At 46.6% G+C, this 16,832-nt stretch overlaps 1 protein-coding gene across 1 annotated transcript in view; it reads left to right on the top strand.

Annotated features, from left to right (window-relative positions):
* The window catches only part of LOC139417402 (solute carrier family 16 member 4), a 68,738-nt gene extending 52,107 nt beyond the window's left edge, over positions 1-16,631 (top strand). The window contains exons 8-9 of the mRNA XM_071166675.1: positions 2,306-2,399; positions 16,330-16,631. Coding sequence (XP_071022776.1) covers positions 2,306-2,399; positions 16,330-16,556 — 321 coding nt within the window. The 3' untranslated portion in view covers positions 16,557-16,631. The remainder of the gene's footprint in view (positions 1-2,305; positions 2,400-16,329) is intronic.
* The last annotated feature ends 201 nt before the right edge of the window (positions 16,632-16,832 follow it).

Here is a 16,832-nt window from a genome sequence, read left to right on the forward strand (position 1 = left end):
GGTGTGTGTGTGTGTGTGTTAACTAAGTGATGTAGTGGGAGGAGGTTAGCTACCATGGGTACTCTCCTCAAGCAGTGGCATGGTCCCTTGTGGTTCAGTCTCAAAATGTATGCACTCACTACTGTAAGTCGCACTGGATAAATGCTAAATTACTAAAATATAAATGCATGGACCCACTCTTCTTATCGCTTTGACAGTACACCACATACCAGGGCTCTCCAACCCTGTTCCTGGAGAGCTACCCTATTTTAGGTTTTTACTCCAACCCTTTTCCTGGATAGCTACCCTGTTGTAGGTTTTTACTCCAACCCTTTTCCTGGATAGCTACCCTGTTGTAGGTTTTTACTCCAACCCTTTTCCTGGATAGCTACCCTGTTGTAGGTTTTTACTCCAACCCTGTTCCTGGAGAGCTACCCTGTTGTAGGTTTTTACTCCAACCCTGTTCCTGGAGAGCTACCCTGTTGTAGGTTTTTACTCCAACCCTGTTCCTGGAGAGCTACCCTGCTGTGGGTTTTTACTCCAACCCTGTTCCTGGAGAGCTACCCTGCTGTGGGTTTTTACTCCAACCCTGTTCCTGGAGAGCTACCCTGTTGTAGGTTTTTACTCCAACCCTGTTCCTGGAGAGCTACCCTGCTGTGGGTTTTTACTCCAACCCTGTTCCTGGAGAGCTACCCTGCTGTGGGTTTTTACTCCAACCCTGTTCCTGGAGAGCTACCCTGTTGTAGGTTTTTACTCCAACCCTGTTCCTGGAGAGCTACCCTGCTGTGGGTTTTTACTCCAACCCTGTTCCTGGAGAGCTACCCTGCTGTGGGTTTTTACTCCAACCCTGTTCCTGGAGAGCTACCCTGTTGTAGGTTTTTACTCCAACCCTGTTCCTGGAGAGCTACCCTGTTGTAGGTTTTTACTCCAACCCTGTTCCTGGAGAGCTACCCTGTTGTAGGTTTTTACTCCAACCCTGTTCCTGGAGAGAAACCCTCCTGTAGGTTTTAACTCCAACCCTGTTCCTGGAGAGCTACCCTGTTGTAGGTTTTTACTCCAACCCTGTTCCTGGAGAGAAACCCTCCTGTAGGTTTTTACTCCAACCCTGTTCCTGGAGAGCTACCCTGTTGTAGGTTTTTACTCCAACCCTGTTCCTGGAGAGCTACCCCTGCTGTGGGTTTTTACTCCAACCCTGTTCCTGGAGAGCTACCCTGTTGGTTTTTACTCCAACCCTGTTCCTGGAGAGCTACCCTGTTGTAGGTTTTTACTCCAACCCTGTTCCTGCTCCAACCCTGTTTGTAGGTTTTTACTCCAACCCTGTTCCTGGAGAGCTACCCTGCTGTGGGTTTTTACTCCAACCCTGTTCCTGGAGAGCTACCCTGTTGTAGGTTTTTACTCCAACCCTGTTCCTGGAGAGCTACCCTGTTGTAGGTTTTTACTCCAACCCTGTTCCTGGAGAGCTACCCTGTTGTAGGTTTTTACTCCAACCCTGTTCCTGGAGAGCTACCCTGTTGTAGGTTTTTACTCCAACCCTGTTCCTGGAGAGCTACCCTGTTGTAGGTTTTTACTCCAACCCTGTTCCTGGAGAGCTACCCTGTTGTAGGTTTTTACTCCAACCCTGTTCCTGGAGAGCTACCCTGTTGTAGGTTTTTACTCCAACCCTGTTCCTGGAGAGCTACCCTGTTGTGGGTTTTTACTCCAACCCTGTTCCTGGAGAGCTACCCTGCTGTGGGTTGATTTTGTATTTTTTGGGGGGGTGTTTCCTAACCTCAGTGCAGTGGGCAGCTGGGAGGTGGTGGTCTTATTCTCCATGAACTTTACAGTGTCTGTTCCTGGAGAGCTACCCTGTTGTAGCTGTAGGTTTTTACTCCAACCCTGTTTGGAGAGCTACCCTGCTGTGGGTTGATTTTGTATTTTTTGGGGGGGTGTTTCCTAACCTCAGTGCAGTGGGCAGCTGGGAGGTGGTGGTCTTATTCTCCATGAACTTTACAGTGTCCCAAAGCTTTTTGGAGTTAGTGCTACAGGATGCAAATTTCTGTTTGAAAAGCTAACCGTAGGAAAGCTAACTGACTGAGTATATTGGTTCCTGACTTCCCTGAAAAGTTGCTTATCGCCGGGGGTCTAAATTCAGGCAGTAACACAACAAAATGTTGAAAAAGTCAAGTGGTGTAGATACAAGTAAAAAAATATATATATGTTCGATTCATAATGCAAATTTGTGTGCCTGTTTTGATGTGCATGTTCTATGTTATGTTCCTACATAGTTAGTTTAGTAACACAGACTAGTTAGTCAGGACTAATGTTTCTGGGTTCATTTCCTTCTCAGGTGGACCTGGTAGGACAAGAAAAACTCAACAACTCCATGGGATTCTCTATGTTCTTCGTAGGCCTCGGCTGTCTGACAGGACCGCCTCTCGCAGGTGAGGGAATCTTACACACACTCACACGCACACGCACACACGCACACGCACATACTCAAACGCATATACTCACACACGCACGCACACACACACACACACACACAGAAACAGCCAGGTGAAAAATAACCTATAGTTTAGCTCTTTGGAGGTTGATTGGAATAAATGCATGCTCACGTTTTATCAATCAATCAAATTTATTTATAAAGCCCTTCTTACATCAGCTGATGTCACAAAGTGCTGTACAGAAACCCAGCCTAAAACCCCAAACAGCAAGCAATGCAGGTGTAGAAGCATCCAACCTTCTAGGCCAGCATAGCCTTAGAAAAACTGTTGTGTTCATTCATAATTTGGTTCCAGTCCAGACTTTTTAAATGTAAAAAAAATTAGGAGGGGGGGGGTGTAATTTTTTTTTTTATCAACCGAACAGGTGTAAAAAAATATATATAAAAAAAATCAACAGAACAGGTTTGTGCTTTGAGTCTTATATAAGGTCATGTTTATGTCCAAAAGTCTGTATCCCTGGGTAGGAGTGCTGGTCTAGGATCAGGTCCCCCCTTGTCCATGTAATCTTATTCATTATGATAAAAAAAAAAAAAAAAAAACTGATCCTAGATCAGAACTCCTCCTCTAAGATGTTGCCAGGTTACTGTAGGTGATTATGGGTTTCTCAATGCCAACACCAGCCAAGGTATTTTCAGAGGACTTCCCTCTTTTCTCTCCCATTGATAAACTAGTATTTCATTATCATAAACTATACTGAACAAAAATATAAACGCAACATGTAAAGTGCTGGTCCCATGTTTCATTAGCTGATATAAAAGATCCCAGGCTGATTAAAGAGCATGATCTTTACATAGGTGCACCTTGTCCTCAGGACAATAAAAGGCCACTCCTAAATGTGCAGTTTTCTCGCACAACACAATGCCACAGATGTCTCAAGTTTTGAAGGAGCGTGCAATTGGCATACTGACTGCAGGAATGTCTACCAAAGTTGTTGCCAGATAATTGAATGTTAATATCTCTACCATAAGCCGCCTCCAACGTTGTTTTAGAGCATTTTGAAGGGTTTCCAACCGGCGTCACAACCACAGACCATGTTTAACCACTCCAGCCCAGGACCTCTACATCCGGGCTTCTTCCCCTGCGGGATCATCTGAGACCAGCCACTCGGACAGCTGATGAAACTGTGGGTTTGCACAGCTGAATAATTTCTCCACAAACTGTCAGAAACCGAGGGAAGCTCATCTGCGTGCTCCCTCGTTCTCACCAGGGTCTTGACTTGACTGCAGTTCCGCATCGTAACCGACTTCAGTGGGCAAATGCTCGACCTTAGATGGCCACAGGTAACGCTGTAGAAGTGTGCTCTTCATGGATGAACCTGGGTTTCAACTGTACCGGGCAGATGGCAGACAGCATGTATGGTGTCGTGTGGGTGAATGGTTTGCTATTGCTAACGTTGTGAACAGAGTGCTCCATGGTGGCGGTGGGGTTATGGTATGGGCAGGCATAAGTTACGGACAACAAATACAATTGCCTTTATCAATGGCAATTTGAATGCACAGAGATACTGTGATGAGATCCTGAGGCCCGTTGTCGTGCCATTCATCCACCGCCAACGCCTCATGTTTCAACATGATATTACATAGCCCCAAGGACCTGTACACAGTTCCTGGAAGCTGGAAATGTCCTAGTTCTTACATGGCCTGCATACTCACCAGACATGTAACCCATTGAGCATGTTTGGGATGCTCTGGATCGACGTGTACGACAGCGTGTTCCAGCCAACATCCAGTAACTTTGCGCAGCCATTGAAGAGGAGTGGGACAACATTCCAAAGGCCACAATCAACAGCCTGATCAACTCTATGGAGATGTGTTGCGCTGCATGAGGCAAATGGTGGTCACACCAGATACTGACTGGTTTTCTGATCCACGCCCCTACTTTTTTTTTTAAGGTGTCTCTGATACATGTCTGTATTCCCAGTCGTGAAATCCATAGATTAGGGCCTAATTTATTTATTTCCTAATTTCTGATTTCCTTATATGAACTGTAACTCAGTAAAATCTTAGAAATTGTTACATGTTGCGTTTATATTTTTCTTCAGTGTAGTATAAACTAGCATAAACAAATCTACATTTGATCTAAATACAGACCTAGCTATGTAAAAAAAACATGTTTTTTTTACAATGCATCTACTATAATAGATATACTGTATATAGTAAACACCTTCACATCTTATAAATACCTTCAGATCTTGTAAGCACCTCCACATGTTGTAAACACCTCCACGTGTTTTAAACATCTCCACATGTTGTAAACACCTCCACATCCTTCACGTCTTGTAAACACCTCCACATGTTGTAAACACCTCCACATGTTGTAAACACCTCCACATCCTTCACATCTTGTAAACACCTCCATATGTTGTAAACACCTCCACATGTTGTAAACACCTCCACATCCTTCACATCTTGTAAACACCTCCATATGTTGTAAACACCTCCATATGTTGTAAACACCTACACATGTTGTAAACACCTCCACATGTTGTAAACACTTCCACATGTTGTAAACACTTCCACATGTTGTAAACACCTCCACATGTTGTAAACACCTCCACATGTTGTAAACACCTCCACATCCTTCACATCTTGTAAACACCTCCACATGTTGTAAACACCTCCACATCCCTCACATCTTGTAAACACCTCCACATGTTGTAAACACCTCCACATGTTGTAAACACCTCCACATGTTCACATGTTGTAAACACCTCCACATGTTGTAAACACCTCCACATCCCTCACATCTTGTAAACACCTCCACATGTTGTAAACACCTCCACATCCTTCACATGTTGTAAACACCTCCACATGTTGTAAACACCTCCACATGTTGTAAACACCTCCACATCCTTCACATGTTGTAAACACGTCCACATGTTGTAAACACGTCCAAATGTTGTAAACACCTCCACATGTTGTAAACACCTCCACATGTTGTAAACACCTCCACATGTTGTAAACACCTCCACATGTTGTAAACACCTCCACATGTTGTAAACACCTCCACATGTTGTAAACACCTCCACATGTTGTAAACACCTCCACATGTTGTAAACACCTCCACATGTTGTAAACACCTCCACATCCTTCACATCTTGTAAACACCTCCATATGTTGTAAACACGTCCACATTTTGTAAACACGTCCACATGTTGTAAACACGTCCACATGTTGTAAACACCTCCACATGTTGTAAACACGTCCACATGTTGTAAGCACCTCCACATGTTGTAAACACGTCCACATGTTGTAAACACCTCCACATGTTGTAAACACCTCCACATGTTGTAAACACCTCCACATGTTGTAAACACGTCCACATGTTGTAAACACCTCCACATGTTGTAAACACCTCCACATGTTGTAAACACCTCCACATGTTGTAAACACCTCCACATCCCTCACATCTTGTAAACACCTCCACATGTTGTAAACACCTCCACATCCCTCACATCTTGTAAACACCTCCACATGTTGTAAACACCTCCACATCCCTCACATGTTGTAAACACCTCCACATGTTGTAAACACCTCCACATGTTGTAAACACCTCCACATCCCTCACATCTTGTAAACACCTCCACATCTTATAAACACCTCCACATCCCTCTCATCTTGTAAACACCTCCACATGTTGTAAACACCTCCACATCCTTCACATGTTGTAAACACGTCCACATGTTGTAAACACGTCCACATGTTGTAAACACGTCCACATGTTGTAAACACCTCCACATGTTGTAAACACCTCCACATGTTGTAAACACCTCCACATGTTGTAAACACCTCCACATGTTGTAAACACGTCCACATGTTGTAAACACATCCACATGTTGTAAACACGTCCACATGTTGTAAACACATCCACATGTTGTAAACACGTCCACATGTTGTAAACACGTCCACATGTTGTAAACACCTCCACATCCCTCACATCTTGTAAACACCTCCACATGTTGTAAACACCTCCACATCCTTCACATGTTGTAAACACGTCCACATGTTGTAAACACCTCCACATGTTGTAAACACATCCACATGTTGTAAACACGTCCACATGTTGTAAACACCTCCACATGTTGTAAACACCTCCACATGTTGTAAACACGTCCACATGTTGTAAACACCTCCACATGTTGTAAACACCTCCACATGTTGTAAACACCTCCACATCCCTCACATCTTGTAAACACCTCCACATGTTGTAAACACCTCCACATGTTGTAAACACCTCCACATCCCTCACATCTTGTAAACACCTCCACATGTTGTAAACACCTCCACATCCCTCACATCTTGTAAACACCTCCACATGTTGTAAACACCTCCACATGTTGTAAACACCTCCACATCCCTCACATCTTGTAAACACCTCCACATGTTGTAAACACCTCCACATCCCTCACATCTTGTAAACACCTCCACATCTTGTAAACACCTCCACATGTTGTAAACACCTCCACATCCCTCACATCTTGTAAACACCTCCACATGTTGTAAACACCTCCACATCCCTCACATCTTGTAAACACCTCCACATGTTGTAAACACCTCCACATCCTTCACATGTTGTAAACACGTCCACATGTTGTAAACACGTCCACATGTTGTAAACACCTCCACATGTTGTAAACACCTCCACATGTTGTAAAAACCTCCACATGTTGTAAACACCTCCACATGTTGTAAACACGTCCACATGTTGTAAACACATCCACATGTTGTAAACACGTCCACATGTTGTAAACACATCCACATGTTGTAAACACGTCCACATGTTGTAAACACGTCCACATGTTGTAAACACGTCCACATGTTGTAAACACGTCCACATGTTGTAAACACCTCCACATGTTGTAAACACCTCCACATGTTGTAAACACCTCCACATGTTGTAAACACCTCCATATGTTGTAAACACGTCCACATGTTGTAAACACATCCACATGTTGTAAACACGTCCACATGTTGTAAACACCTCCACATCCTTCACATCTTGTAAACACCTCCATATGTTGTAAACACGTCCACATTTTGTAAACACGTCCACATGTTGTAAACACCTCCACATGTTGTAAACACCTCCACATGTTGTAAACACGTCCACATGTTGTAAGCACCTCCACATGTTGTAAACACCTCCACATGTTGTAAACACTTCCACACGTTGTAAACACGTCCACATGTTGTAAACACCTCCACATGTTGTAAACACCTCCACATGTTGTAAACACCTCCACATCCCTCACATCTTGTAAACACCTCCACATGTTGTAAACACCTCCACATCCCTCACATCTTGTAAACACCTCCACATGTTGTAAACACCTCCACATCCCTCACATCTTGTAAACACCTCCACATGTTGTAAACACCTCCACATCCCTCACATCTTGTAAACACCTCCACATGTTGTAAACACCTCCACATGTTGTAAACACCTCCACATGTTGTAAACACCTCCACATCCCTCACATCTTGTAAACACCTCCACATGTTGTAAACACCTCCACATCCCTCACATCTTGTAAACACCTCCACATGTTGTAAACACCTCCACATCCCTCACATCTTGTAAACACCTCCACATGTTGTAAACACGTCCACATGTTGTAAACACCTCCACATGTTGTAAACACCTCCACATGTTGTAAACACGTCCACATGTTGTAAACACCTCCACATGTTGTAAACACCTCCACATGTTGTAAACACCTCCACATGTTGTAAACACCACATCTTGGGAACTGTGGTCTATGAACCGATGTAAGCCTATTTCCAGGAAGAAACGCTGCATTCCCCTTCCGTCAAAACTTAAACCTCCTTGAACTCAATGACCTACTGTAGAGAGGGGGCTGAGCTGAACTCAATGACCTACTGTAGAGAGGGGGATTAGAGAGGGGTAGGAGAGTCTTGAGAGCTGAGAGGGCATCTACATTGGATAAACTGGTATTTTATCACCTAGTGTAAATAAATATAAACCAGTCCAAATGTAACTCTGCAGACCCCTAGCTATATCCAGGTGTCTACTAGATATAAATGACAAACTGAAACATCTTGTAAATACTTTCCCATCTTGGAACTGTCTACGAACACTGATGTAAGCCTATTTCCAGGAAAAATAACGCTACATTCCTCTTACAAGTGACTTTTGACTTCAAAACCTGTAGAAGAGGTACCCTTGAACTTATTGACACAGAGAGGGGGGGGGGGGGGGTCTTCCTATTGGTCAGGCCGTCCTGAGAGCTGAGAGGGGATCTACATTCCAGGGTCAAAACGTGACTATTGGTGACCCCTTACGGGGTTTGCGGTCAGGAAATAGCGTGCTGCTATGTTTACCGTCCATGCTGCTAGTCCTGCAGGATGAACTTAACTCATTGCAGTCCACCATGACACCGACACTCCCACAACCAGCTAACTATACAGGCTGTGTGTTAGCGTTCCACCCAGATCCCCCCAACAACCAGCTAGCTATACAGGCTGTGTGTTAGCGTTCCACCCAGACCCCCCACAACCAGCTAGCTATACAGGCTGTGTGTTAGCGTTCCACCCAGATCCCCCCAACAACCAGCTAGCTATACAGGCTGTGTGTTAGCGTTCCACCCAGACCCCTCAACAACCAGCTAGCTATACAGGCTGTGTGTTAGCATTCCACCCTGACTCCCACCTGCACAACCAGCTAGCTATAGAGGCTGTGTGTTAGCATTCCACCCTGACTCCCACCTGCACAACCAGCTAGCTATAGAGGCTGTGTGTTAGCATTCCACCTTGACTCCCACCTGCACAACCAGCTAGCTATAGAGGCTGTGTGTTAGCATTCCACCCTGACTCCCACCTGCACAACCAGCTAACTATAGAGGCTGTGCGTTAGCATTTCACCCTGACTCCCAGCTAGATATACAGTCTGTGTGTTAGCATACCACCCTGACTCCCACCTGCACAACCAGCTAGCTATAGAGGCTGTGTGTTAGCATTCCACCCTGACTCCCACCTGCACAACCAGCTAGCTATAGAGGCTGTGTGTTAGCATTCCACCCTGACTCCCACCTGCACAACCAGCTAACTATAGAGGCTGTGCGTTAGCATTTCACCCTGACTCCCAGCTAGATATACAGTCTGTGTGTTAGCATACCACCCTGACTCCCAACTGCACAACCAGCTAGCTATAGAGGCTGTGTGTTAGCATTCCACCCTGACTCCCAGCTAGCTATACAGGCTGTGTGTTAGCATTCCACTCTGACTCCCAGCTAGCTATAGAGTCTGTGTGTTAGCATTCCACCCTGACTCCCACCTGCACAACCAGCTAGCTATATAGTCTGTGTGTTAGCATTCCACCCTGACTCCCACCTGCACAACCAGCTAGCTATAGAGTCTGTGTGTTAGCATTCCACCCTGACTCCCACCTGCACAACCAGCTAGCTATAGAGTCTGTGTGTTAGCATTCCACCCTGACTCCCACCTGCACAACCAGCTAGCTATAGAGGCTGTGTGTTAGCATTCCACCCTGACTCCCAACTGCACAACCAGCTAACTATAGAGGCTGTGTGTTAGCATTCCACCCTGACTCCCAGCTAGATATACAGGCTGTGTGTTAGCATTCCACCCTGACTCCCAGCTAGCTATAGAGTCTGTGTGTTAGCATTCAACCCTGACTCCCAGCTAGATATACAGTCTGTGTGTTAGCATACCACCCTGACTCCCAACTGCACAACCAGCTAGCTATAGAGGCTGTGTGTTAGCATTCCACCCTGACTCCCAGCTAGCTATACAGGCTGTGTGTTAGCATTCCACTCTGACTCCCAGCTAGCTATAGAGTCTGTGTGTTAGCATTCCACCCTGACTCCCACCTGCACAACCAGCTAGCTATATAGTCTGTGTGTTAGCATTCCACCCTGACTCCCACCTGCACAACCAGCTAGCTATAGAGTCTGTGTGTTAGCATTCCACCCTGACTCCCACCTGCACAACCAGCTAGCTATAGAGTCTGTGTGTTAGCATTCCACCCTGACTCCCACCTGCACAACCAGCTAGCTATAGAGGCTGTGTGTTAGCATTCCACCCTGACTCCCAACTGCACAACCAGCTAACTATAGAGGCTGTGTGTTAGCATTCCACCCTGACTCCCAGCTAGATATACAGGCTGTGTGTTAGCATTCCACCCTGACTCCCAGCTAGCTATAGAGTCTGTGTGTTAGCATTCCACCCTGACTCCCACCTGCACAACCAGCTAGCTATAGAGTCTGTGTGTTAGCATTCCACCCTGACTCCCACCTGCACAACCAGCTAGCTATAGAGGCTGTGTGTTAGCATTCCACCCTGACTCCCAACTGCACAACCAGCTAACTATAGAGGCTGTGTGTTAGCATTCCACCCTGACTCCCAGCTAGATATACAGGCTGTGTGTTAGCATTCCACCCTGACTCCCAGCTAGCTATAGAGTCTGTGTGTTAGCATTCAACCCTGACTCCCAGCTAGATATACAGTCTGTGTGTTAGCATACCACCCTGACTCCCAACTGCACAACCAGCTAGCTATAGAGGCTGTGTGTTAGCATTCCACCCTGACTCCCAGCTAGCTATACAGGCTGTGTGTTAGCATTCCACTCTGACTCCCAGCTAGCTATAGAGTCTGTGTGTTAGCATTCCACCCTGACTCCCACCTGCACAACCAGCTAGCTATATAGTCTGTGTGTTAGCATTCCACCCTGACTCCCACCTGCACAACCAGCTAGCTATAGAGTCTGTGTGTTAGCATTCCACCCTGACTCCCACCTGCACAACCAGCTAGCTATAGAGTCTGTGTGTTAGCATTCCACCCTGACTCCCACCTGCACAACCAGCTAGCTATAGAGGCTGTGTGTTAGCATTCCACCCTGACTCCCAACTGCACAACCAGCTAACTATAGAGGCTGTGTGTTAGCATTCCACCCTGACTCCCAGCTAGATATACAGGCTGTGTGTTAGCATTCCACCCTGACTCCCAGCTAGCTATAGAGTCTGTGTGTTAGCATTCAACCCTGACTCCCAGCTAGATATACAGGCTGTGTGTTAGCATACCACCCTGACTCCCACCTGCACAACCAGCTAGCTATAGAGGCTGTGTGTTAGCATTCCACCCTGACTCCCAGCTAGCTATACAGGCTGTGTGTTAGCATTCCACCCTGACTCCCAGCAAGCTATAGAGTCTGTGTGTTAGCATTCCACCCTGACTCCCACCTGCACAACCAGCTAGCTATAGAGGCTGTGTGTTAGCATTCCACCCTGACTCCCACCTGCACAACCAGCTAGCTATAGAGTCTGTGTGTTAGCATTCCACCCTGACTCCCACCTGCACAACCAGCTAGCTATAGAGTCTGTGTGTTAGCATTCCACCCTGACTCCCACCTGCACAACCAGCTAGCTATAGAGGCTGTGTGTTAGCATTCCACCCTGACTCCCACCTGCACAACCAGCTAGCTATAGAGGCTGTGTGTTAGCATTCCACCCTGACTCCCACCTGCACAACCAGCTAGCTATAGAGTCTGTGTGTTAGCCTTCCACCCTGACTCCCACCTGCACAACCAGCTAGCTATAGAGGCTGTGTGTTAGCATTCCACCCTGACTCCCACCTGCACAACCAGCTAGCTATAGAGGCTTTGTGTTAGCATTCCACCCTGACTCCCAGCTAGATATACAGGCTGTGTGTTAGCATTCCACCCTGACTCCCAGCTAGCTATAGAGTCTGTGTGTTAGCATTCCACCCTGACTCCCACCTGCACAACCAGCTAGCTATAGAGGCTGTGTGTTAGCATGCCACCCAGAGAGTAGCCTTGTGCAGACTGTTTTTCAGTTCTAGGCCAGACAATTCTCGTAGTTGTATGATGTTCTGTCTGTAAGTATGTACACCAGATGTTATTGTTAGTTATGTTTACCCCCCACGTCCCCCCCCCGTCCATTGACGTTACTAACGGTCTCCCTTTGCTGTGGTGTCATTTGTCACTATAACGTGTGGTGTCCAGGGGGATGTCAGATTCGGTTTCTCTGTGTGTGTGTGTGTGTCTTCATAACAAATAAAAATATAATCTAAAATTGCCAGTAATTCTATATCTACAGTGTGTATCCATTGCTTCTCTCATTGAGTCAACAAGTGACATTATTAGCCTGAATGGCATTGCTAAATTGTACTTCCGGCGCCGACAGAGATGGCCGCCTCGCTTCGCGTTCCTAGGAAACTATGCAGTTTTTTGTTTTTTTACGTGTTATTTCTTACATTAGTACCCCAGGTCATCTTAGGTTTCATTACATACAGTCGAGAAGAACTACTGAATATAAGATCAGCATCAACTCACCATCAGTACGACCAAGAATATGTTTTTCGCGACGCGGATCCTGTGTTCTGCCTTACAAACAGGACAACGGAGTGGATCCTATGCAGCGACCCAAAAAAACGACTCCGAAAGAGAGGGAAACGAGGCGGTCTTCTGGTCAGACTCCGGAGACGGGCACGGCGCGCACCACTCCCTAGCATTCTTCTTGCCAATGTCCAGTCTCTTGACAACAAGGTTGATGAAATCCGAGCAAGGGTAGCATTCCAGAGGGACATCAGAGACTGTAACGTTCTTTGCTTCACGGAAACGTGGCTTACTGGAGAGACGCAATCCGAAGCGGTGCAGCCAACAGGTTTCTCCACGCATCGCGCAGACAGGAAAAAACATCTTTCTGGTAAAAAGAGGGGCGGGGGCGTATGCCTTATGACTAACGTGACATGGTGCGATGAAAGAAACATACAGGAACTCAAATCCTTCTGTTCACCTGATTTAGAATTCCTCACAATCAAATGTAGACCGCATTATCTACCAAGAGAATTCTCTTCGATTATAATCACAGCCGTATATATCCCCCCCCAAGCAGACACATCGATGGCTCTGAACGAACTTTATTTAACTCTCTGCAAACTGGAAACAATTTATCCGGAGGCTGCATTCATTGTAGCTGGGGATTTTAACAAGGCTAATCTGAAAACAAGACTCCCCAAATTTTATCAGCATATCGATTGCGCAACCAGGGGAGGAAAGACCTTGGACCATTGTTACTCTAACTTCCGCGACGCATATAAGGCCCTGCCCCGCCCCCCTTTCGGAAAGCTGACCACGACTCCATTTTGTTGATCCCTGCCTACAGACAGAAACTAAAACAAGAGGCTCCCACGCTGAGGTCTGTCCAACGCTGGTCCGACCAAGCTGACTCCACACTCCAAGACTGCTTCCATCACGTGGACTGGGAGATGTTTCGTATTGCGTCAGATAACAACATTGACGAATACGCTGATTCGGTGTGCGAGTTCATTAGAACGTGCGTTGAAGATGTCGTTCCCATAGCAACGATTAAAACATTCCCTAACCAGAAACCGTGGATTGATGGCAGCATTCGTGTGAAACTGAAAGCGCGAACCACTGCTTTTAATCAGGGCAAGGTGTCTGGTAACATGACCGAATACAAACAGTGCAGCTATTCCCTCCGCAAGGCTATCAAACAAGCTAAGCGCCAGTACAGAGACAAAGTAGAATCTCAATTCAACGGCTCAGACACAAGAGGCATGTGGCAGGGTCTACAGTCAATCACGGACTACAGGAAGAAACCCAGCCCAGTCACGGACCAGGATGTCCTGCTCCCAGGCAGACTAAATAACTTTTTTGCCCGCTTTGAGGACAATACAGTGCCACTGACACGGCCTGCAACGAAAACATGCGGTCTCTCCTTCACTGCAGCCGAGGTGAGTAAGACATTTAAACGTGTTAACCCTCGCAAGGCTGCAGGCCCAGATGGCATCCCCAGCCGCGCCCTCAGAGCATGCGCAGACCAGCTGGCCGGTGTGTTTACGGACATATTCAATCAATCCCTATACCAGTCTGCTGTTCCCACATGCTTCAAGAGGGCCACCATTGTTCCTGTTCCCAAGAAAGCTAAGGTAACTGAGCTAAATGACTACCGCCCCGTAGCACTCACATCCGTCATCATGAAGTGCTTTGAGAGACTAGTCAAGGACCATATCACCTCCACCCTACCTGACACCCTAGACCCACTCCAATTTGCTTACCGCCCAAATAGGTCCACAGACGATGCAATCTCAACCACACTGCACACTGCCCTAACCCATCTGGACAAGAGGAATACCTATGTGAGAATGCTGTTCATCGACTACAGCTCGGCATTCAACACCATAGTACCCTCCAAGCTCGTCATCAAGCTCGAGACCCTGGGTCTCGACCCCGCCCTGTGCAACTGGGTACTGGACTTCCTGACGGGCCGCCCCCAGGTGGTGAGGGTAGGCAACAACATCTCCTCCCCGCTGATCCTCAACACTGGGGCCCCACAAGGTTGCGTTCTGAGCCCTCTCCTGTACTCCCTGTTCACCCACGACTGCGTGGCCACGCACGCCTCCAACTCAATCATCAAGTTTGCGGACGACACAACAGTGGTAGGCTTGATTACCAACAACGATGAGACGGCCTACAGGGAGGAGGTGAGGGCCCTCGGAGTGTGGTGTCAGGAAAACAACCTCACACTCAACGTCAACAAAACTAAGGAGATGATTGTGGACTTCAGGAAACAGCAGAGGGAACACCCCCCTATCCACATCGATGGAACAGTAGTGGAGAGGGTAGCAAGTTTTAAGTTCCTCGGCATACACATCACAGACAAACTGAATTGGTCCACTCACACAGACAGCATCGTGAAGAAGGCGCAGCAGCGCCTCTTCAACCTCAGGAGGCTGAAGAAATTCGGCTTGTCACCAAAAGCACTCACAAACTTCTACAGATGCACAATCGAGAGCATCCTGGCGGGCTGTATCACCGCCTGGTATGGCAACTGCACCGCCCTCAACCGTAAGGCTCTCCAGAGGGTAGTGAGGTCTGCACAACGCATCACCGGGGGCAAACTACCTGCCCTCCAGGACACCTACACCACCCGATGTCACAGGAAGGCCATAAAGATCATCAAGGACATCAACCACCCGAGCCACTGCCTGTTCACCCCGCTATCATCCAGAAGGCGAGGTCAGTACAGGTGCATCAAAGCTGGGACCGAGAGACTGAAAAACAGCTTCTATCTCAAGGCCATCAGACTGTTAAACAGCCACCACTAACACTGAGTGGCTGCTGCCAACACACTGACACTGACTCAACTCCAGCCACTTTAATAATGGGAATTGATGGGAAATGATGTAAATATATCACTAGCCACTTTAAACAATGCTACCTTATATAAATGTTACTTACCCTACATTATTCATCTCATACGCATACGTATATACTGTACTCTATATCATCGACGGTATCCTTATGTAATACATGTATCACTAGCCACTTTATACTATACTATGCCACTTTGTTTACATACTCATCTCATTTGTACATACTGTACCCGATACCATCTACTGTATCTTGCCTATGCTGCTCTGTACCATCACTCATTCATATATCCTTATGTACATATTCTTTATCCCCTTACACTGTGTACAAGACAGTAGTTTTGGAATTGTTAGTTAGATTACTTGTTATTACTGCATTGTCGGAACTAGAAGCACAAGCATTTCGCTACACTCGCATTAACATCTGCTAACCATGTGTATGTGACAAATAAAATTTGATTTGATTTGATTTGATAACGGTCTCCTCCCTTTGCAGTGGTGTCTCCTGTCATAATGTGTGGTGAACGGGGATGTCAGTTTCTTTCAGTTTGAATGACGTTATTAATGGTTTCTTTTTGTGGTGGTGTCTTCTGTCATTTGTGTTTTCAGGGGGGGAGATGTCCGTTTCTCTCTCTTAGCATTGAATGACTTGACTGTCTCCCTTTTTTGGCTTCCCTTTGTCTTCCATCCTCTAGGTTTCCTGTATGACTACACCCAGACCTACGACTGCTCCTTCTACCTGGCGGGGGGGTGTTACCTGCTGTCCTCTTTGTCTCTCTTCCTGGAGCCCGTGGCGAGGAGGTGGCAGAGCAGGAGGAAGAGACGCGAGGCCCGGAACGCAGACACCAGCTGGAAAACCAACGGTTGCTTCTGCCCCGAACCAGAGCTCCCTGTCCTGAAGAACAACAACGGCGTTGTCTAGATGGTGGTTTCACCACAGCTTTCACATTTGGTTCCTTGGAATGTTCTGAGAATATTGTATGCAAAAATAACCATAGGGCAATCACCATGCCTTAACAATCACTATGGTCCTTAGAACCTTTTGATCTAGCTGGGACATTATCGGACTCCCCAACTCTACTTCATCAAGCCTGGAATCAAGGCTATCTAGATGGAGGGAGGGCAGGGTTGGCTTCCTGCTCTTAATAAATGCTAGACGCTTGACGATTATCCAAAGTGACTTATAGTACAGTGAGTA

The sequence above is a fragment of the Oncorhynchus clarkii genome, chromosome 9 (genome assembly GCF_045791955.1).
Source record: "Oncorhynchus clarkii lewisi isolate Uvic-CL-2024 chromosome 9, UVic_Ocla_1.0, whole genome shotgun sequence".
Classification (NCBI taxonomy): Eukaryota; Metazoa; Chordata; class Actinopteri; order Salmoniformes; family Salmonidae; genus Oncorhynchus; species Oncorhynchus clarkii.